Source organism: Molossus molossus, unplaced genomic scaffold (genome assembly GCF_014108415.1).
Source record: "Molossus molossus isolate mMolMol1 unplaced genomic scaffold, mMolMol1.p scaffold_m16_p_1, whole genome shotgun sequence".
NCBI classification, from domain to species: domain Eukaryota; kingdom Metazoa; phylum Chordata; class Mammalia; order Chiroptera; family Molossidae; genus Molossus; species Molossus molossus.
In genome coordinates, this window is record NW_023425344.1 from 228,764,874 (window position 1) to 228,788,491 (window position 23,618).

A 23,618-nucleotide genomic window follows, 5' to 3' on the forward strand; every position below is an offset into this window, starting at 1 on the left:
GCACTGCCTTAGTTTGTGTTCCCCTAAAAGCAGAGCCAAGGTGAATATGATAAAGTCCCTATGACAAATAGACTTGGGTACAGAGAGTTGGAGAGATAACAACAAGAAGCAGGAGTGAGGGGTGGAGAAAGTGAGGTCAATTAGGAGGAAAGCAAATAAAAGGATATGTTATTGAGAGGACAATGGGGGTTGATGCCACCAGGCCCTTTAAGCCAAGTACAGAATGCCTCCCAGCATTATCTTTCTAGAAAGCCTGGGATATCTGCCCACAGGCTCCTGTACCCATGGGCTGAGGGTTGCCCCAGGGTCTAAACTTTCCCATACTTCTCCATCCAGCTTGTGTGTAGGTGATGGGTACTGCTGAGCACCATCTTCTTGGAGAATTCCCTAGGGCAAAACTGGAGAGAAATGTGAATCTCCTCTCAAGGGGGGTTTGGTTGGGATGGGTTCATATGGATTTGACCAACACAGCTCTAGGTGAAATCAGAGGTGGGCTGGGAGGATATGAGGTGACAGCAACAGTATTTACTCCTGCCACCGTCCCACAGCCCCCCCCCCCCCCATCATCCTCTCCCTCTCAGTCCCGAACCCTGGGGCCTCCAGCAGTTCTCAGCCTGACTAGGGGCTGCAGACACAAATGATGTCACAGATCAGGCAGGGACATAGACAAGCAAGGCAGGACAGGGGAAATAAAACAGGAATGGGCGGGGGACTGGCAAATAAGAGTAAAAACAATCTTGTAAAGACAATGCCATGATTTTTAAAACACATGCTATTAGGCAAACCGGGATGGGGGCTAGAAAATGTGACCTACAGATCATCAATTTAGCATGGTGGTGACTGGTGTCTTTAGAGAAGATGTGACTTTCGCAAAGTTTTCACTCATCTTTTTTACATTTTCCCAATTCTAGCCCATGGCTTTGGGGACTCAGGGAGGCAGAAGAGCAGGAAAGCCCATCGACAGGGCCAGTGGCTCCCCCGCCTGCACAGAAGCCCAGTCTTTCCCAAATTCCCTCAGTCTCCAGATCCCTGCCACCCTCCCTCCCGCTTAGCTCAATAGCTCTTGAAAGTTCTCTAATCACCTCTCTGCTTCCTGCATTAATGAGCCTCTCATCTCACTGATGGCAATCAGAATATTTGCTTATGAAAGGGACACGGTTAATAACACGATTGCTCCCCTCCGCCTTCTTCCTTCCTCTTCTCCCCCCTTTCCTTCCCTCACCCTCCACACAATTCTCTCAATTAATGATAGGCAGAAATTAATTTTTCCCCTCGATCTAAACAATTGCAGGGAAGTGGATTGCCAGCATCGCTTCAGATAGGGACGGCTCCCAGCAGAGTGGAGAGAAAGGAGGGGAGATGGGGGAGATACGCACGGCCCTATCTGCAGGCACAGGACAGAGTAATACAAATGTTATCCTTAGAAATGTACTTAAAGAGGATATGTTTATAATTCGGAGGGGATTTTCAGGGGCTCTCCTGCCCTCCCCCCCTCTCCAGGGCACTCCACTCAACTCACTGCTGCATAGCAGAACCCAGAGTTTGTTGGGAATTTTGCTCTTGTTGCCTCAGTGAGTGCGTGGAGTGGGCCTGGAGTGAGAAGGGAAAATCGGGTTAGCCTGGGTATCACTGCCGTGGTCCAGGGCCCATGGCCTAGGCCACTGCTGATAGTGCTCGCTTTGTAGCCAAGGGCTAAACACCAGGTGTCAGGGCTGGGCTGTGTGGGCTTCCCAGGTGGGGGCCTGGCTTATTTGCCACCTTTACCCCTTCTGTGCCTGCCTGGACTTTTGGCTTGGGCTTCCCTCCCAGCCCATCCTTCCATCCCGGTAGAGAGGAAAGGGCCTTTGTAGAAGCCAAGATTATATCTTAGCTAAATGGTTTTAAGAACAGATTCTGGAGCCAGACAGCCTGGGTTTGAATCCCAGCTCTGCTGCTTAACAGTTCTCTGATCATAGGAAAGTTACTGAACTTCTCTGTGCCTTAGCTTCCTCATCTGTAAACTGGGAATCACACCTACCTCACAGGGTTGTTATAAGGACAAATGAGTGAATATTAGTAAGTACTTAGGACAGTACCTGGTTGGTAGCAAGTGCTATTTATATGTTTGTTTAAAAAGTAAAAACAAAAACAAAAACAGAACATGGCCTATACTCCTGTGGCAGTCAGGAACTTGTTGACCCATTCATCCACATTTACTGTACTCTGGTGCCATGAAGGATATAAACATTTTGCAGATTTTGTTGTCTCTATACTCGAGTTGTAAACAACCATAACATGGGCATAATTCGGTGTGTGTGAAGTGCTACGGAATTTCAGGAGGAGGAGGGAGGGAAATTCAGGCAGGACAGGACAATCAGGGTTGGCTTCACAGAGGAGGTGGTATTTGCACTGAACTTTAAAAGAAAACTTATCTTTATTGTTGACTGTATTACAGATGTCTCCCCCCCCCCATTGACCCCCTCCTCCCCAAACCCGCCCCCCTCCTGCCTTCCCCACACTACTGTTGGTGTCCATTGGTTATGGATATATGCATAGAAGTTCTTTGGTTTATCTCTTCCCGCCCTCCCTTCCCCTTCCCTTTGAGGTTCATCAGTCTAACCACCGATTTGTATTTCTTTTCTTTTTTCTTTTTTTGGTATGTGCCCCTAGCAGGAATGAACCCGGGACTCTCTGGTCCGCAGGCCGACCTCAACCGCTGAGCCAAACTGGCCAGGGCCCTATTTGTATTTCTTAATCCCTTCATGAACGTTAAAGAGTAAATTAAATTTCTGTCTGTCGAGAAAGGTTGCTGCTGGGCAGAAGGGGCCAGAATAATGAGTATCTCACTGTAATGCCAACAGGTTAGGAGGCCAAGCTGGGCGATTGGGTGGGGGACTGGATTAGAGTAGTCCCTTCTGTCTCCACCCTTCCGTGTTACACATACCCCGTCCCAGCTCCTTTCTCTCAACACCTAAGAAAGATGAACTTCTCTCAGCGCCAGAGAGAAAGTTATCATTAGCAAAGAATTAAGAGTGATTAATAATGCTACCCCTCCCTCTATAGGCCTTATCTGGTGGCGATGAGCTGTACAATGCAGGGGGTTGGGAGGGGGAAGAGAGGGAGAGGGAGAATGGAAAACAATAAATGTTAAGTGCAAGAAAAAATGGGGCGCAGCGCTGTTCCCACTTGTTAGATTGAAGGCGCCTCTCCAGAGGGGGGAAGGCTCCAAATTGCTAATTAGCGCCTCTGAAAAGGCCTGGCTCTGATATGCGCGTCGCTGAAAGGCCGCCTTTAATGAAGCCGCGGCGAGCCCGTCTGCCTCCCTTTGACTGGCCTTCATCCCTCCTCCGAGCCCCGGGCCCCCGGAACAATGAGGCGGGAGCGCGGGCTCCCCCAGGCCTGCCGGGACGGCCCGGGCAGCGCGAGCGGGGAGCCGCGTGGCGCCGGCGAAATGTGGAGGGGGAGATAAGGCCGAGCAGAGGGAAGAGGCTCACTCCCAGGGGCCCAGGGAAAATTTGCAGTTATTATGAAGGAGATGAGACAGATTAAAAGCCCTTGTGTTCGCCGCTTTGCCCCTTTATTTAGTGGCTTCATCTAGGAGATGAAAGAAGTTGGAAATGACTTTCTCTGCTTTGCGCTGCGAGAAGCTTCATGGCACATTTCTTGACTTTATTCCTTTTTTTGTTTCTCTCTTTCTTTCCTTTAACCCCTGAAAGGCTTCACTGTGCAGCCACAGGCACTGGAGAGGGGAAGATAAGGACTGGTAGGGCCTATCCCACTGACCACTGGATCCAGGCCTTGGGGGTCTATGGCTGCGGGGATGATCTCTGGGGGCACTGGCTGAGCTAGGGAGAGACGAGTTTGCGGCCCTTGGCAGGCACCAAGAGGAGGCTCCCATAATGCCCTGGGCCTATTCCCAGAGGGGCAGTACTGTACTGCATTGTCCACAGCCAAATCACCTGGGTTCAGACCTAAACTCCACCACTCTGTTAGCTGAGATCTTGGGCAAATAATTTAACGTCTTGGTGCCTCAGTCTCCTGTCTGTAAAATGGGGACAATGATAATACTACTAAACACCTACTTCATAGTTAAGATAGACTGATTTCATGATCGTCCCTGATTTTTCATGCCTCCCTGTCTCTACACCCTTTGTTTAGTGTCTTTCCACCCCGACTCTGGGCTTAGCTATGTCACTGACGTTGTCCATTGGGGCAGTTACAAGCTTGATTCAAGCAGAGGCATGAAAAAGTGCTATGGGTTTCTGTCTTAGAATGTGCCCCTCTGTGTGTACCGCTCCTAGAAGACTGCCACAGTCATGAGAAAGTCCGAGGGCTAGCCTCTGACCATGAGAAGGTGACTGTGCCAGCCTGGTGGAGCATGTGGCAGATATGTGAAGGAAAGCCAAGTTGTCCCGGACAAATAATACTAGAGCCGCCAGCCCCTAGCTGACTGCAGATACATGAGCAAGCCCAGCCAACATCTGCTAATCCTAGCCCAGATTGGCAGGACTTTCCAGCCAGCCAAAGGACTTGTAAGAAATAATATGTGGATGTTGTTTTAAGCAAAATTTTGGAGTGGCTTGTTATGTAGCATTATTGTGAAACAGGTAACGGATACTAAATTTAGTGCCTAGAATTGATGTTTCCAAAAACAAAACAAGACCCAACCCTAAGATACATAGCAATGGCTTTGGGATTGGAAAGTAAGTAGAGGCCAGCATAGATGATAGAAAAATTGCTATACTAAGTTGGAAGAAAAGGTGACCCATATCATGTATGGTGAAACAATCAGTAAAACTGTTGTCTGAGATAATGTGGAAGGTAGAAACAGTACTTAATGAACTTACAAATAATGAGATTTCCATGTAGAATGTTGAAAGGCTCTTACTATCTGAATATGATAAGGTACTATGAGAAAGGGATGAGCTAAACAAACAAACAAACAAACAAACAAACAAACAAACTAGTTTGCCTATAAAGGGCACAGAACTTGCCCAACCGGAAAATAAGACGGTTCCTCATCTCTAGTCTCCCTAGCTCCTAAAGATTCTCAATGTAATACAAGATCTGGGACTTCTGCTTCTGTCCTTAAAACAACCTAAAATATGTGTGATTGGAGTACCAGAAGTGGAGAGAAAGTGAGGGGGGGGGGGAATATTTGAAAAATAATAGCCAAAAGATTTTCCAAATTCAATGAAAATTATAAACCCACTGATCCAAAAAGCTCAATGAATCCCAAGGGCAAGAAACATGATGAAAATGACATATCATAATAAAATTGCTTAAAACTAGTGATAAAGAGAAAAACTTTAACATCAGCAACAGTGTAAAGACATAGGATGTATAGAGGAAAAAGATAAGAAAGAGTAGAATTTGTCTCAGAAAGAATGTGAGCCTGAAGACAGCAACGTCTTTAAAATCTGGCAGGAAAAACACCATCAACCTAGGATTCTATATCCAATAAAATACCTTTAAAAAATGAAGACACTATAAAGATTTCTTCAGACACACCTAAAGGCATCATTCCTAACATACCGTGTGCTGACATGTTCATAACCCCATAATTGATGATTGGGAAAGTCACTGTGTGCCCTCTAGCCGAACCTGTTTTGTAAAGAATTTAATCAACAGGATAGAGATCAAAATAACCTCAGTAAATTGGAATATTCCCTGAACCAAGAAATTGTTGGGAGCCGGCTACGGCTACTGTGTCTGACAGAGTCCACGGAGCCTGGAGGTCTTGAGTCAGAGACTTGACCTCCCCCACAATCTCAAGGAATCAGGCTTGTATTGTGTTGGTGCAGCTTGGGCTAAGTGTGACCCAATGTACCTTGAAATACCTGGGTGTGTCTGGGTGTTCCTGGGAGGCCTGGGTGTTCCTGTTATCTGGAAGGCAAACTAATTCTATACAGCATTGTTGTAGCCCTAGGCATATCAAGAAGATCCTATTTTCTTATATCATTAAACTTTTGCTGTAAGGTATAAAAGGCATGTAATAAAGCATATCAGGGCTTGTTCGGAATCAGACGCAGGCCGGCTAATAAATGGCTTGGACTTCAATTCTCTAGTGGTCTTTCTTTGACTGTCACGCCACAACAACCAGAACTACAAGAAATGTTAAAGGAAATACTTCAAGGCCCTGGCCAGGTAGCTCAGTTGGTGAGAGCATTGTCCCAATATGCCTAGATTGTGGGTTTGATCCTCAGTCAGGGCACATATAAGAATCAATCAATGAATGCATAATTAAGTGGAACAACAAATCAATGTCTCTCTCTCTCTCTCAAAATCAACAAATAAAAAAAAAAAAGAACAACAACTAAAAGGAAATACTTTAAGGAGAAGACAAATTATACCACATAAAAATCTGGATCTATACAAAGGGATAAAAAACACCAAAAAATGACATTTGTGAAACTATAACATTTTTTTCTTATCTTAAAAATCTCTTTAAATGATTATTGACTGTTTAAGGCAAACAAGTAACATTGTATAATAGGGTTCCTGGCTTATGTAGAAGTAAAATGTTCAACAAAAATAGCACGAAGGCTGGGAGAGAGAAATGGAAGGACACTGCTGTAAGCTTTTCTTACTAGGCATAAAGTGTTATGATAGTACTTGAAGGCAGGCTAAGATACATTAAAGATGTATGCTATAAACCCTAAAGGTGCCACTAAAAATATAAAAGAGAAGTATAGCTAATAAGCCAACAATAATTTTTTAAAAACTGCTTAATCCGAAAGAAGGAAGAAAACAAGGAAAAAGGAGCTAAGAACATATGGGACAAATAGAAAATAAATAGCGTGATGGTAGATTTAAACCTCGCTGTTTGGGGCTGAGTTATATCCACCCACCCCTATTTATATGTTGGTGTTTTCACTCCCAGTGCCTTAGACTGTGACTGCATTTAGTGAAAGGGTACTTAAAGACATGATTAAGTTAAAATGAGGTTGTTAGTGTGGGCCCTAATTGAGTATGACTGGTGTCCTTGTAAGAAGAGGAATTTGGGACACAGACACACATAGAGAAGACAGCTATCTATGAACCAAGGAGACAGGGCCCAGAAGAAAGCAAACCACCCAATACCTGATCACAGACTTCAAGTCTCAAGAATTGTGAGAAAATAGCCCTGGCCCGTTTGGCTCAGCAGTTAGAGCATCGGCCCATAAACCAAAGAGTTGTGGGTACGATTCCAGTCAAGGGCACACACCTCGGTTTCGGTCCGGTCCCTAGCCCTGGTCGGGGTTGTGCAGGAGGCAGCTAGTCAATGTGTCTCTCTCACATTGATGTTTCTCTCTCTTTCTCTCTCTCCCTCCCACTCTATCTGAAGAAAAATGGAAAAAATATCCTCAGATGAGGATTAAAAAAAAAAAAAGAATTGGGAGCCCTGGCCGGTTTGGCTCAGCGGTTAAAGTGTCAGCCCGCAGACCAGAAAGACCCAGGTTTGGTTCCTGCTAAGGGCACATACCTCGGTTGCAGTTTGTTCCCAGCCCCGGGGTCATGTGGGTGGCAACCAGTCAATTTGTCTCTCTTGCATGATGTTTCTCTCTCTTTCTTCCTCCCTCTCTCCCTCCTGCTCTATCTGAAGATAAGTGCAAGAATGTCCTCAAGTGAGGATTAAAAAAAAAAAGAATTGTGAGAAAATAAATTTCTGTTGTTTAAGCCACATAGTCTGTGGTGCTTTGTTATTGTAAGGTAGCCAGGCGCTGCCGGTGGGAGGTGGAAAGAAACTGAAGAGCCAAACAGCCAAATAAGCAGAAATCAGGCTTTATTGGGTACACTCCGGGCGGGTTCACAGACTCTGGGGGTCGAGTCCTAGAAGTCGCGTCTGATGCTGGGGTTTGTGCTTTTTATCTGCCCGTTGCAGCTGAGATTTGTCTGTTAGGGCTGAGCAAGCGAGACAATGGTCGAGTAGTTGCCTAGCGCCAGTTCCCAGGCTATCGGACATTCCCGACTCTGTGATATAGGAATAGGGGCAAGGTCGTCTTTCTGGCTACGTCCTGCTGGACAGGGACGACGTCAGGGGAGGGGACCCAAGTCGGCGTGGTCCGAGTCTGGGGGACTGGTCAGAGGCTGGTATTGTTGTAGCATCATTTGGTGGACTTATATTGTCTGTGCGAGTTGTGCAAATCGGTCCTGAATGATGCAAAGAAAACAGGAGGCAATTAGCAGTATAATTATTATGAGGAGGACCAGGCCGAGGAGGGGGGAGAGTAAGGAGTATGCAGAGGATTTCCACCAGGAGGAGGCATCTGCTGAGAATTTTTGTTTTTTAAGTTCTGAGCTTAGCTGGTGGAGGGTTTCAATGTGGGTTTCTACCAAAACTGATTCGTTGATATAATAGCAACATTCTTCCCAAGAAATAGACAGGTTTCTCCGAGTTCCGCTGTGAGGAGGTCCAGGGTTCTCTGGTTCTGCATAGAAAGTTGGGCTAGAGAGGTTATTTGTCTTTGAAGAGAGGCCAAGGACTCCGCTGAGCTGTCAATGGCTAACTGGAACTGGGATGCAAGCTGGGCGGAAGAGATTAGGGAGTTTGCGAGATGGGTTTGAGTTTGATTAGAACAGGAGTGTGGTGGGAGGCAATGGTGGGGGTATCCGTGTCCCAGACCTCAGGGCGGACTCCAGGTAGGAGCTGGATTTTGGGGTCTGGGTTAGGCTCAAGGACGGGACCTGGCACCAGTGCCAGCAAGAAGGTCTGTTTTGGGGAGAATGAGATGCTTGCCTGGAGTTTGGATAGAATGTCTCTCCCCAGGAGGGGGACCGGACATGAGGGCATGACTAGGAAGGAGTGGGAGAACGGGTGACCCTCAAATAGGCAGTTAAGGAGGGTCATCTCCCGTGGGGTCGAGGGTGATCCGTCAACTCCCATGACCGAGACCTGGGAAGGAACCATAAGGCCCGAATGAGAGGGAAGGACAGAGTAGGTAGCTCCCATGTCTTTCAAGAAAGAGATAGACTTACCCGCTACCTGGAGCGTGATCCTGGGCTCGGCGAGGGTAACCAGAGTCGAAGAGCCAGGGCTGCCTCAGTCATCCATGAGCCTCAGTAGCTCCAATGCTGGGAAATCCTGGGTCTCATTTCCTCTGCATTGAGGTGCCGAGGACTGAGCCAGGGTCGGGCAGTCCGACTTCCAGTGTCCCATCATTTTGCATTGGGGGCAAGGCTTGGTGGGGGGCCTAGGCTGCGGACAGGCCTTTGCCCAGTGGCCTTTTTTTCCGCATTTAAAACAGGTGCCCGGGGGCATGCGCTGCCCTCCTTTGGAGGTCAGTCCTTTTGTTGGTTCCCCTGCCGGCGGAGGGGCGCTACCAAGGCTTGAGTCTGGAGGCTGACCTTCTGCTGTAGCTGCGCCTGCCGGGCCACTTCAGCCGTCTCCTCTCGGGGGTTAAAAACTTTAAAAGCCTTTTTTACCAGGTCTTGGATGGGAGTCTCAGGGCCCTCCTCAGCCTTTTTTAGTTTCTTTCTGATATCAGGGGTGGACTGGGAGATAAAGTGGGAGGCAAGGACAGTGACCCCATTGGGGGACCCTGGGTCTAGGCGGGTGTATTTGACCAGGGCGTCCTGAAGTCGATTAAGGAAGAGGGCTGGATTTTCGTCAGGGTGCTGGGTGATTTCTCTATTTTATCATAATTAACTACCTTATTGGAGACTGCGTCCGTACCCCGAAGGAGGTATCAGAGCATGAGGTTCCGGCACGGAATATTAGATCCGGGGCTGGGCTGATAGTTCCATGCAGGATCGTCCTGGGGAACTGCTTCATTGCCGAGGGGGACAGTGTTGTCTACTAGGTGGGCTCTATCTGCCTGCTGCCTGGTGGCAGCGAGGATGCACTCGTGTTCCTCAGGAGTGAGAGTGGAGGTGCAAATTACTGTGATGTCATGCCAGGTCAGGTCATAAGTCTGGGACAGGTATCGGAACTCTCTGATGTAGGTTGAGGGGTCGGCTGAGAAGGATCCTAACCGCTTTTTGATCTGAGAGAGGTCCTGGAGGGAGAAGGGGACATGTACCCGTGGACAGGGGCCAGGACAGCAGGCGGGAATTGGGGAGTGCGAGATCGGGTATGGGCTGCTACGGGAGAGCCGAGGGGGTCAGCAGGAGGCGAGGCAGCTGGGGCTGGGTCAGGACGGGGGGGGGGGAGTCTTCTCTGAGGAGGGTTGGGGGAGGCGATAGGTGATCAGGGAGGTCATCGGGCAGAGAGTAAGGAGGGGGGGTCTATAGGAGGTGCCTTTGGAGAGGGGGAAGTCTGGGCTAGGAGAATCTGGAGAGTGGAGCAGTGTGAGCAAAGGTCAGGGCGGGAGCGAAGGTCCCAAAAAGCCTGAATGTATGGGATCTCAGAGTCCTTTCCAGTCCGCCGGCAAAAATTGTCCAGGTCCCGGAGGACGTTGAAGTCAAAAGTACCCGTAGGCGGCCAGTGAGACTGGTTGTCTAGGGTGTATTGAAGCCAAGCGACCTGGGACAAGAAGATGAGTTTCTTCTTGTGGAGGGTCTGAGGGTATCCAATTTGGAGAAATTTATAAGAAGACATCCCAAAGGAGTCTTAGGGTCTATTTTGGATTCGGAGTTCCCCATAATTTAGTAGCTTTCCGGACCCCTAAATGTCAGAGGAGAAAAGGGTATGAGGGAGGCGTCCCTCGAATTACTTACGGTTGCAAGCCGTATCCGCAGGGAGCTCCGAATTCAAAGCGGTGGAGGGCGGCACGAGGCAGGGAGAGAGGGGGGGGGGGACTCTCGCCCCAGCCTGCAAGGACCTGGGTGGGTCGCAAAACCCCTCTCCCGGGTTTTGGCACCAAATGTAAGGTAGCCAGGCACCGCCGGTGGAAGGTGGAAAGAAACCGAAGAGCCAAACAGCCAAATAAGCAGAAATCAGGCTTTATTGGGTACACTCCGGGCGGGTTCACAGACTCCGGGGGTCGAGTCCTAGAAGCCACACCTGATGCTGGGGTTTGTGCTTTTTATATCTGCCCGTTGCAGCTGAGATTTGTCTGTTAGGGTTTGACCTTGCGGGGGGCTATGCAGGGGAGCTCTGGAATGTGAGTCGATAAGAGCAGGATGGGAGTTAGTCTACAAGCCCGGGGCAGGCCGTTCCTGGAACAGGGTGGGAGGCAAGGCTGAGCAAGCGAGACAATGGTCGAGCAGTTTGCCTGGCGCCAATCCCCAGGCTATCGGACAGTTATGACAGCCCTAGCAAGCCAACACACTAACCATATCAATAATCATATTAAATGCAAATATTCTAAACAACTCATGTCCCCACCACCACACCAACCCAGCCAGAACAGTGCCAACTTGTCCTTTTAATTATACATCTCTGGTTCAAGAAAAGCCACATTGGAGGAGTTGCATTTGGCCCTAATATAAATCAAAATATCTTAGACTCCCAGCCTGATGCCATGGTTAAATAAGACTTTTGGATGTCTATGATGGGGTGTATATATTTTACATGTGGGTGGGACATGAATAATTGTGACAAGAGGGAGGACTGTGGTAAGATGATGCCATTAGTGTACCCTCCAAAAAGATACGGTCAAGTCCTAACCTCCAGTACCTATGAATGTTAACTTATTTGGAAATAGAGTCTTGGCAGATGTTATGAGGTTAAGATGAAGAATATTGGATTAGGGTGGGCCCCAAGTCAATGGCTTGTGTCCTTATAAGAAGAGAAGAGACAAAGAGACACCCAGACACAGAGGGGAAAATGCCATGTGAAGATGGAGGCAGAGCTTGGAGCGATGCATCCATAAGCCAGGGAATGCCAAGAGCCACCAGAAGCTAGGAGGAGACAAGCAAGGATCCTTCCCTAGAGCATTTGGAGGGAATATGGCCATGCTAACACTGATTTCAGATGTCTAACCTCCAGAACTATGAGAGAATAAATTTCTGCTATTTAAAGCCACCCAGTTTTTGGTACTTTGTTACAGTAGTCCTAGGAAACTAACACACCACCTCATGGCCCCTGCCCTGACTTTTCCCTCTGCCTGGAATGTTTGTCCCTGAGATAGTTGACTGGCACATTCTCTCCTTTCTTTGAGGTATTTGCTCAGATGAGCCCTCATCAAAGAGACATATCACAAATAGCAAATTCCCACATCTAGCATTTCTTTTCCCTTTATCCTTCTTTGTTATTCTTCAAAGCATGTCCTCCATCTGACAGTTTGTATATTGATCCACCATTTGTCTTCCCTGGAAGGAAAGAATCCTGCAGGCAGGGGCTTTTGTCTATGTAGTTCACGGATACATCTTCATATCTAGGACATGGCAGGCACTCGCTAAATATACCCTGATTAAGTGAATGAATGTAGGTGCAGGCAATACTTGCCAAATACTCTCTGTGTACTCAAAGGGGAAGAGAGAGTATAGTTCCAATCACAGTTATTTCATATCAGCTATGTGACCCTGTTTAACATTTCTGAGCTCTAGTTTTCTCATCTTTATAAGTCAGGACAACAGCATTTACATTAAAGGATAGTTTTGAGGATTAACTGAATATCAGTAAATAAATAATGGAGGATACAAATCTCTTTGTAAATCCACATACGTCCAACAGTTAATATACATCAATTATGTGTGTATGTATTGCTATGTGTATTCAATGTGGTAAGTACTCACATTCATTTTAGATGCATTATAATTTAGTGGTTAAGTAAATGGCTCCTAAAGTCATTCTGCCTGGTTACATACTTACCAGTTGTGCAGCCTTGAGCAAGCTACTTAATGTCTCTGTGCCTTAGTTTTCTCATCTGTAAAATGGAGATACAGTACTTCTTCAAAGAATTTCTGAGAGGATTATTGAGCTAATCCATGTTAATATCTAGAATAGTGTCTGGCACCTACTGAATGCTCAATAGATGTTAATTACTACAGTCATGCTCTGCATAATGACATTATGGTCAACCATGCACCACATATATTTGGACGCATAAGATTATAATGAAGCTACATTTCCTGTAAGAAATAAAAGGATATGTGGTTTAAGAGGAATTTTTTTTCTCTGACAGGCTCAGTGTTGGTGGGGCTGGGCAGTAGGTTCCCTGTCACTCACAGTATCTCAGTTTTGAGTACACAGATGACATCTTAACCAATAGCCACCGACCTGTTTCAGCACAGAGAAGCCTGACCCACCAGGGCTACATGTTCAGGGGGCCCAAGATCTAACTTCAGTCTTCCAAGATCTAACCTAATGCTCTTCAGTGTACGTTGCTGCAAATTCTTTGCTGAGGACCTAAGACCCTGTACAAGGACACAGGTCCCCAGGAGCTACCGTTGCCACTTGAGGAAAAGCTTTCTGTGGTAGTGTAGAGCCAGCCCGTCCTGTCCTGTGGAAATTTTTTCAGGTTCTAATGAGGTGAAGCATAGCTAAGTTTCCTTTCTTCCATCAATTCAATGCCATAGAGAGCCTTTTGTGCCTGATAGGGTCAATGGAGCCAAAATCAAATGTCCAAAGTCTTAATATCAAGTCCTCAGTTCTTCACCCTCTCCATGTTAAACACCCTCTTTTTCTTATGAATACCACAAATTTCTTTAATCTGACCACTGCTCCAGCATGCAACAGCCCAGACTACATTGCCATGATAATCTCCTATATTGATTTTTCCATCTTGACTTCTTATTCCTACTGATCCTCAGGCCACCTTTAACTCCCTCCTGACAGTCACTATTATGGTGATCTACACCTTACGCAGCCAGTTTCTCTTCAATATTTCCAATCAATCCAGCCCACATCCCTGTTCGTGGAGCAGGAGTGACAGCTTCAATGTTCCATTTCTGACCCTGTCAGAAGGAAGCAAGGGGAGGGCTTGTGGGACAGTGTTTATAAAGTGTACAGTAGTGTGCAGTAATGTCCTAGGCCTTCACATTCACTCACCACTCAGTCACTCACCGAGAACAACTTCCAGCCCTGCAAACTCCATTCATGGTAAGTGCCCTATACAGGTGAACTGTTTAAAAAAAATTTATGCTGTATTTTTATTATAGCTTTTTAATGCTTAGATATGTTTAGATACACAAATACCACTATATTATAATTGCCTACAGTATTTAGTACAGAAACCTATTGTATAGGTTTATAATCTAGGAGCAACAAACTATATCATATAGCCTAGGTGTGTATCATCTAGGTTTGTGTAAGTGCACTCTGTGTTTACACAATGATGAAATCGCCTAACAACACATTTCTCAGAACATATCTCCATCATTAAACAATGCATAACTGTATTATTTTATTATTTAACTTAATCTTCTATGCATTTCTTGAGCATTTCCTGGCACATTGATGCTCCATAAATTCTAATTTCCCTTTTGGGATCCTCCATAAAGTCAGTGTGAGCTGCCCTTTTATTACATTTCCCATGCTCCCTCAATGAGTTGCAGCTTTAAGTCTTGGTCTTGCTGTACTACCCAGAAGAGTGGTTGCCTACCCAGATGAGGCTAATGGCAGAGAGAAAGCAAAAGAGGGAGGGTGGGAGCAAGAATACTGTAGAAATAGAATCCATGAGGATTGGCACTTAATTAGATGAAAAGGTATAAGGAAGAAGCAGAAACTAAAAAATGGCCTTGACACTTTTCACCTGGGTGACTTCATGATGGTGGTGACATTTCCCAAACAGGGAACAATGGGGAAAGATTTGATAGGGACCATGGAAGAAACTAAACTTTGTTTTACCATTTGAAATTGGAGATGTTGGTGGAGTAAACAAGATATCTAGCAGAAATCTGAAAATAAAAGCCAGATTTCAAAAAATGTGGGTGATATCAGTGTTGATGGAGACACTGTCCCCACGGAAGCTGATATGATTTGTGGGGGAGAACTTCACTTAAGCAAAAAAGAGGGCTGGTGGCTGGGGACACCTTTGAATATTTCCATCTTTCTTTCCTTTTTTTAAAAAAAAATTTCCATCTTTCTGTCCGGTGGGAGTCACAGTTTCAGCATGTCCCACGTGGGATTAATCATCTTCCCACAAAACCTATTTCTCTTGTCTTCTCTAGCTATGCAAATACCAGTCTCTTAGATACTCTCGCTCAAAAGCTCAGTCATCTATGTCTCCTCCCTTAATTCTTTTTATAGGCTTCCCAATAAAAAATTCTGAAAATCCATAAAAACAACAGATTATAGATATAGTTACTTATAACGAAAAGATTTTGGATGGTTTGTAGTGTATTCTGGTCATATTCCTATGCAAGTATAGATTTAATTTCCTTTATACATGATTAGAGTTATACTCTAACATTTTTAGAATACAGTTGTCCCTTGCCACTTTGCGCTTCAATATTCGCAGCTTCATTCTATTGTGTTTTTTTCTGTGTATAAATAAAGAATCCTGCTTCGCAGAAATTCATTTATCACAGTAGAGTCTGGAACATATTAACCGCGATAAATGAGGGCAGACTGTAACTGTTGTTTTGAAGTATAAGATTTATGCATAAATGTACACAATCAGAAATTAACAACTTTTCATGTCAGATATTCTCCCACAACAATCTTAAAAGGCTCAAAAGTATCTCATCCCATAGATGTACCATTATTTGGATAACCAACCACTGTTGTAGAGTTTCTGGCTTTTTTCTAGTCTTCTTATCTCTCCTTCCACAATGCTACAAAGATGAATTTACCTATATTTAACATTTTTGTGCCCATTTCCAATTTTTCCTTAGAATAAAAGGTCTAGAGACTGAATTTCTGGGTCAATAGGCATGTGCATTTTTAAAAATAAACTTTTAATCCTGGACGGTTGCTCAGTGGTTAGAGCATCGGCCCACAGACCAATGAGTGTCAGGTTTGATTCTAGTCAAGGGCATGTACTTCGGTTGCAGTTTGTTCCGGCATTGGTGAGGTCGTGCAGGAGGCAGCCAATTAATGTGTCTCTCTCATGTCGATGTTTCTCTCTCTCCCTCTCCCTCCCACTCTATCTGATGATAAATGGAAAAAATATCCTCAGGTGAGGATTAAAAAAAAAATTTTAATTTTTGAATTGTTTTAGGTTTGCAGAAAATTACAAAGGCCGCACAAACTGTTCCTATACACTGCATACTTAGTTTTCCCTATTATAAACATCTCTAGCTATGCAAATTAGTATAGAGCATTTGTCCTTGGGGGTGGGCCAATATTGAGATAATATTAACTAAAGCCAATACTTATCCAGATTTTTTTACTTTTTACATAATGTCCTTTTTATTGTTGTAGTATCCTATTGAGGATACCACATTCTATTAAGTTGTCATGTTGCCCTGGGCTCCTCTTGGTTGTGACAGTTTCTCAGATTGTCCTTGTCTTTGATGACCTTGGCAATTTTGAGGAATACTGTTCAGGCATTCTGTAGAATGTTCCTCAATTGGGGTTTGTCTGATTTTCTTTGATCAGACTGGGGTTATGGGTTTGGGCAGGAAAGAGATAAAATACCACTCTCATCATATCTAGTCCGCATACTGTCAACATGATTTATCACTGTTGATGTTAACCTTGATCACCTGGCTCAGGAAGTGTTTCTCTACTATAAAGTTACTCATTTTCCTCCTTATTGTACTCTTTGTAAGTCACTATGCACAGCCCACATTTAAGGACTTGGGAGTTACGCTTCAGGGTGGAGTATCTACAAAAATTATGTGGAATTCTTTTGCACTAGAGAGTTAATTGTTCTTTCCATTTATTAATGTACTATATCAGCATTCATATCGTTACTTTATATCAGTATGAACTCAGATATTTTTTATTCTTGAGTTATAATCCAGTAGCACTTTCCTTGTTTCTTTGCTCAAGCCATGTGTATTTTTCATACTGGAGTAACTCACCTCAAAGCTACCCTGCCAAAGGTTATACCAACCATAACGGTTAAAATGAGGATCCAGTTCCCCTCAACTTCACACTCCCTTTATAAAAGTAGGTCAGCAAGCAGGGACGCGGTCTCTGCCCGTCCCTAGCGCCCCATCTCCTTAAGAAGATGAAGCCAGCAGGTGGGCGCCCTTCCCCAGATGGCCACCTCGGCCTTACTTCCCCCCCCAACCGCAGCCCCTCCTCGCCCGCAGTCGGGCCTCCTGGTCTCTTCATGGCCCCGCCCCACTTGGGGCGGAAGTAGGTGCGGCCGTGGGCCGGAAGCGCTGGGCGGGGGCGGGCCCTCTCGCGCAGGCAGCTCCTCCCACTCTGCCACCGCAGTACCCCTCCGGCCCAGACCGGAAATGAGGTCACGGAGGGAAACCCCGGCGGGGAGTCTCGGCCCCCACAGCGGCGGCCGTTGGAGGTGCCTGCGGCAGCTGGTGAGGGGGAGATGCGGGTGGAGAGGGTCGGGGTCCAGAGGGCCGGCGCCGGCGGGGCTCCGGGCTCCGGGCCGCGGCTGAGCCGCCAGAGGCTTCGTGGGGCCGTGGCGGCCGGAAGGAGGGGCGATAGTGACGGGGCCTTGCTTTTCAGGGCCCATCGCCTCCGTCCCGGGGCTTGAGGGTCGGGCCGTCCCCCGGGCGACAGTCACCTCCCCTTCTTTCTGGCTCTCTTGGGCCGGCGATCCCGTGAGGGCTTGGTGTCCAGAGCCGTCGTCGCCCTGATCCTCGGGGGCGGGCCGGGGTTGGGGGAGAGCCTTCGAAACGCCTTTCCTCACGTATGTGGCCATGTTGCGACCCCCGATCACGGAGAGCGTAGTCGCCCGGACTTGCCTTTTCGCAGTTTCTCTCCTACAGGAGGCCGACCCCTTGTCCCTGGAGGGCACGAATGAGAGGTTGCCTCCTGCCTTTCCCGCCTCCTGCGCCCCCAGCCTGGTCTCCCCCTCGGACCCTGCGCCTGCCTCTCGTCTTTCTTCTGCCAGTTCCCTTACTCCCTTGCGTAAATCGGACCGCCTTTCCTCCCCCGAGTGCTTGCCGGACCCGAGGGGCCTCGTGGGCTGCAGGTGTGCAGTGCCCGGGTTCCCCTGGCACCTGCTTTTCCAACTGCAGCCTCGGAGGCAGGGCCGGGTTCTGCACCGGCGCCCGACTCCGAGTTGTTCGCTAACTTAGTTCCACGTTGAAGTGGGTACAGTTCTGCCTTAGTTTTCAAAACAGTAGCTTTTTATTGGGGAAGTAGATTTCGACAGGCTGTTACCACTTGTTTATCTGTTTTGGTCTTAGGAACAGTTGTCTCCCATACCCCAGTCAGGGCGTTTTAAACTACTTATTTTCTAAAGGGAAGTGGTCATTTTGTGTGTGTGGCTTTTGACACTTTGAGAAGCTTTCTTTGGCTGGTGGTTTGGGAACTAGAGGTCTCCATTGCTCCCACCCGTGTGGCAGGTAAGCCCGCCGACTGTTTTCCTGCCGTGGAGTTTGTTGGCATCGGGACAGTATGAAAATAGGTTTTAGAAAGGCCTTTGCAGAATGTAAACTGCATGAACGGAAATATGGTCTGAGAGTGGCGCCACACAGAGATTTAAGCTCTAATTATGGCCTTGAAATACTTTGGCCTTAACAAGAGCTAGGGAAAAAGTGGTGATTTAATTTGTATTTAATAGGTGTTATACAAATTATATTAGACATTTCTGTTTAAATCGCATTTTGAAAATTGCTCCTACTACTTTCATCTTTTGGAAGGTTTCCTCTAAAGTGACCCCTGAAGTATGATGGTTTGATGTGAATGAGTAGAAAAATAGAAAATTTTGGAAAGCAGTTAGCTAGAAATCTTGGGACTGCAGGCCGACGCTCTAACCGCTGCGCCAAACCGGCCAGGGCAGCTAGAAATCTTAAGAACTCTGCCCATCCCTGTCATTTCAGCCTCAGTTATATCTTGTTTTTGTGTTAGGATGATCACTTATTTTCTGAAGGATGGGAGAAGAGATTAAAAGTTGCTAATTATTAAAAAATTCATGATATACTCTTATAAAGTTCTTTACCTGGTAGCTTCCAGGTGGTAGTTGAGACCAGAATGGGTGTAAACTTAGTCTTTTTTCCATTCAGACTGTAAACCTGGGTCACTACAAATTCTTGGATCACTAAAACTGCAAGCAGTCTTCCTTCAAGTGAGTCACTAAGGTTGTCTTTCTGTTCCTTTGCACAAGCATTCTTATCAGTGACCTCAGACCATAAAACAGCCCTTCATCTATGGTTTTGAAGTTGTATGTTTTTCTGCCCCTGTCTGGTGAGACATTCTCTTATCTTTTTGGATCTCATCATCAGGTAATTTAGTGACAAGTTTAATTGGGGGAAAAAGGGAAAAGATTTATTCCCCTGAGTTTGCTTGGTTTTGCTAATATACCTGTTGTCATCTGGTGAGTGAGTTTTTGTGCTTAAAAACATGTTGACTTCAGGCTTTTAACAAGGGCCAAACACCTATTTTCAGTGGCCAAAGTGAGCATGGATGGTAAAGTGTAGACAGATGAAAGGTGATTATTTTCTCTAGATAGGGTGGACTCTGCAGTGCTGTGATCTATTTTGTAAAATTATTCCAAAACAACAGATTCCATTCAGGCTCTCTTTTTCTTCCTTCTTTATTTTTTTGAACTTCCTTTTGGCAGATGTGGCCTCATGGATGAGCTGGTACATGACTTAGCCTCAGCCTTGGAGCAGACATCTGAACAGAATAAGCTTGGTGAGCTGTGGGAAGAGATGGCTTTGAGTCCGCGGCAGCAGAGGCGGCAGCTTAGAAAACGGAGAGGCCGGAAGCGCCGTTCAGACTTCACTCACCTGGCAGAGCATACCTGCTGCTACAGTGAGGCCTCTGAGTCCAGTCTGGATGAGACCATTAAGGACTGTCGAGAAATGGTCCCTGTCACCAATTTCAGTGACTCTGATGACACAGTGGTAGCCAAACGGCACCCAGCTCTCAACACCATTGTTAGGAGTAAGCAACATTCTTGGCATGAATCTGACTCCTTTACTGAAAATGCACCTTGTCGACCACTCAGGCGCAGGCGGAAGGTGAAGCGAGTGACATCAGAGGTGGCTGCCAGCCTTCAGCAGAAGCTCAAGGTGTCAGATTGGAGCTATGAGAGAGGGTGTAGGTTCAAGTCTGCTAAGAAGCAGCGTCTGTCACGCTGGAAGGAGAATACTCCCTGGACCTCGTCAGGCCATGGATTGTGTGAATCAGCAGAAAATAGGACTTTTCTAAGCAAAACAGGAAGGAAAGAAAGGATGGAGTGTGAAGCAGATGAACAAAAACAGGGCTCTGATGAGAACATGTCAGAATGGTGAGATCTCTCTTACTTAGTCAAAGATTTTCCTGATTAATTTGACCCAAAGTACAAATCCACAGTCTTGATCAATTTAACTCTCTTTCAAACCAGCCACTGTAATATTGACTTTATAGCTCTCCTTTAACCAATCAGTTAGTGTTTATGTCTAGTTTTATTTATTAATTATTGATTTTAGAGGGAGGAATGGGGGCAGAGAGAAACATTGATGTGAGAGAGAAACATCTTTTGGTTGCCTCCTGCATGAATCTGCAACCTGGGTATGTGCCCTGACTGGGAATCAAACCTACCACCTTCTGGTGCACGGGACAATGATGCTCCAGCCAACTGAGCCACACTGGCCAGGGCTATCTCTGGTTTTTTAAAGAACACTCATGATTCTATTTACCTATGTCAAGAAGGCTATAATATAATAGAAATACATTTCTTTCTAAGAATTGTTTAAAATGTGTGCCTCAAATGCATAACCAGAATTTGATTTTAAAAACAGTTTGCTACCCTGGATGGTGTGGATTAGTGGTTAGAGTATTGGCCTGAGCACCAAAGGGTCTCGGGTTCGATTTCTGGTCAAGGGCAAGTACCTTGGTTGCAGGTTTGATCCCCAGCCCATCAGGGCATGTGTGGGAGGCAACCAGTCAGTGTGTCTGTCTTACATAGATGTTTCTCTCTCTCCACCTCCCCCAGTCCCACCCCCACCTTCTACTTTCTCTAAAAATTGATGGAAAAAGTGTCCTCAGGTGAGGATTAACAACAACAACAAAATAATAAAAAATTTGCTGCTGTTTATGCCATGTAGTTCATACAAAGGTATTGTTCTTTAGAACCAGAGTCTCAGCCGAGGCTGGGTGTGTGTGTGTTATAAATGCTGGTGCCAGACACGTGGAGTTTGTAAATATTCCTGGTACTGTCTTTACTGATTGAGAATCATGGCTTTAGATACTTCTGGGCTGTAAGTCTGTTCTCTGCTGCTTACAGTTTGACTGTATTGAGTTTATTTTTTATGGCTCACATTCAGGTTTTCTGAACACATGGTAGGCTTTGAAAATAACAGTACTGAGTCCCATTAGTCTTGTGTCAAATGTCATTGAGCCAGAAAAATGTGTATGTAGCCCGGCTGGTGTGGTTCAATGGATTGAGCATTGCCCTATGGACTGAGAGGTTCCGGTTCAATTCCTAGTCAGGGAGAACACATGCCTGGGCTCTGGGCTTGATCCCCAGTAGGGGACATGCAGGAGGCAGAGGATGGATGTTTCTTTTTCACATCAATGTTTCTATCTCTCCCTTCCTCTCTCTAAAAAAACAATAAAAAATTAAAAAAAAATGTATGTAATGGGTGCATGTTTATAATGTCAGTGTAGTTTTTATTTTTTACATCTCAGATAGACAGTCCTAGGAACACTGAAACTCCCCAGCATGATACTTTATTAACAGTAATAATGTGTGATATCTGTTTCTCAGTGGAGATGCCAGTGGTGATTTGGATGGGCAGTGGGCAGTTCTTTGCATTGAGGGACTGTCCCATGCCTTGTAGGATATTTGGCATTTTTGCTTTGTCTCCCACCCTCTCATAGTATCAAACCAAATGACTCCATGGGTGTTCCCTAGAAGGGTTGAATAGTCTCAACTGAGAACCATTGTAGTCTATTATTGATAATATTAGTTAGCATTTATGAAGCACTAACTGTGTGCCAGGCACTGTACTATTGTACATAACATATATTCTTATTTAATGTTCACATCTCCACTGTATAGTAGGTTCCACTATTTGTATTTTATAGAAGAGGAAATGGAGGTTAAGTGTGATTAGATAATTTACCCAAGGTGGCAAAACTGGAAATCAAACCTGATTCCTAAGCTCATACTTAACTGCCATGTTGCCTATCCTTTGACTTTGCCTTTTCCTTGGCTCTTGTCCTCTCATCTTAATTTTTTAAAATTTTTTATTTATTTTTGTCCTCTGCCCTTGCCCGCACTCCCTCCCAGCCTCTGGCCCGCTCTGCCTCATCTTAACTTATACAACCTTAGAATGTGTAACCTTTTTAATAAAAAAGTTTCTTTATTGATTTTAGAGAGAGAGGACAGGAGAGGGAGAGAGAGAGAAACATTGATGAGAGAGAACATTGATTGGCTGCCTCCTGCATGCCCCCCACTGGGGATTTGGCCCACAGCCTGGGCATGAGCCCGGACCGGGAATTGAACCAGTGACCTCTTGGTGCATAGGTCGATGCTCAGCCACTGAGTCACACTGGCTGGGCTGTATGACCTTTTTTTTAGGACTTTGCTTCTTTTGAAATTTGTCTGAAAAACAAAGACATGAATCTTGGGAACCCTGGGGTGAGGCTGTGTTAGTAACAGGAAAAACTTTGTAGGTCTGTATGCCTGTACCTTTCCTGGGTGGGTTTTTAGTCCAGATGCACTACTAGGTAGGCTTATACTTTGGCTTTTTAATTTTCCTCTAATGTATATTCCAAGGCCTACTTACCCAATTTATATGTAAATTTTGGATTATAAAGATATTTTCCCTCATGCTATTTAAAAAGATATATTTTTATTGATTTTTTTTTTTTAGAGATAGGAAGGGAGAGAGAAAGAGAAACATTGATGTAAGAGTGTAACTTTGATCAGCTGCCTCCTGCATGCTCCCTACCTGAGTTCGAAACTCAGGCTTGTACCCTGACCAGGAATCTGACCAGTAACCCCCTGGTGCACTGCCCAACCAACAGGACAATGCTATTTTTAATTAAACAAATAATATTGAGTCAACTTGTAGCCTTTCACAATGTTGAAACCCTCAATTGAGGCATTCAAATTTGTTTCAATATTGACCATAGTACCAAATAGTAATCTTACTGTTGAGAATGGCGATTTTAAAAATAGTTTTTGGGGATGATAGCTTGTGTATATTTCTTCCCCAGAATTTCTTGTTAAACTATGACTTAATTTTGTGTGAGAGGGAGACTGTCAATTCTGTCTACTCTAAGATAACAGCTCACACATATGGTTCCAAATGTGAGGCACTTTCGTCTTTCTGGTTCCTTCTTACCCCGTCTATTGCACATTACTGTCAGGTGGTGAGAATATACATTCTAGTTATCTGAGAGCCTGGATGAATTGAAATAGGCAGCAATTCTTAAGGAATTTTTTACTCTTTTTAAATTGAGACCGTATTTCCCTCTGGGCTATTTCCCTGGTCCATGACTTCAGAGTTTTTTTCAATAATGTGGATACTAAAGTCCTAGCAGCTGGCTATGAGGAAATAATGGGTGGATTAGTAGCAGAAATAGAAAAAGAAAAATTCTTTAAATCTGATTATTTAGGAGTTTTAACATTGCCTTGATTATGTTGATTCATTTGTAGTTATAATTAGAAGTGCTTTATGTTCCCCCTCCCACCCACCCCCACCCCAAATTTACTCTGTGGGGAAAGAGGTGTAATTCTTACTTATTTTTTGACTTCATATTATGTTCAGCCTCTCAACTGTAAAGTGGAACTAAAAATCTGTTCTCAATTATT

At 45.3% G+C, this 23,618-nt stretch overlaps 1 protein-coding gene across 11 annotated transcripts in view; it reads left to right on the forward strand.

Moving 5' to 3' along the window:
• The first annotated feature begins 17,139 nt into the window (after nt 1-17,139).
• GPATCH2L (G-patch domain containing 2 like) overlaps nt 17,140-23,618 on the forward strand; it is a 64,363-nt gene continuing 57,884 nt past the window's right edge. For 10 of the 11 annotated variants that reach the window (XR_004957375.1, XR_004957377.1, XM_036247183.1 and 7 more), the window contains exons 1-2: nt 17,140-17,217; nt 19,431-20,102. Coding sequence is in view for 9 of the 11 variants with exons in the window: in XM_036247183.1 (XP_036103076.1) it covers nt 19,441-20,102 (662 nt within the window). In the remaining 2 variants the exon portion in view is untranslated. Of the gene's footprint in view, nt 17,218-17,610; nt 18,214-19,430; nt 20,103-23,618 lie in introns of those variants that run through there. The other variant, XM_036247150.1, reaches the window with a different exon arrangement.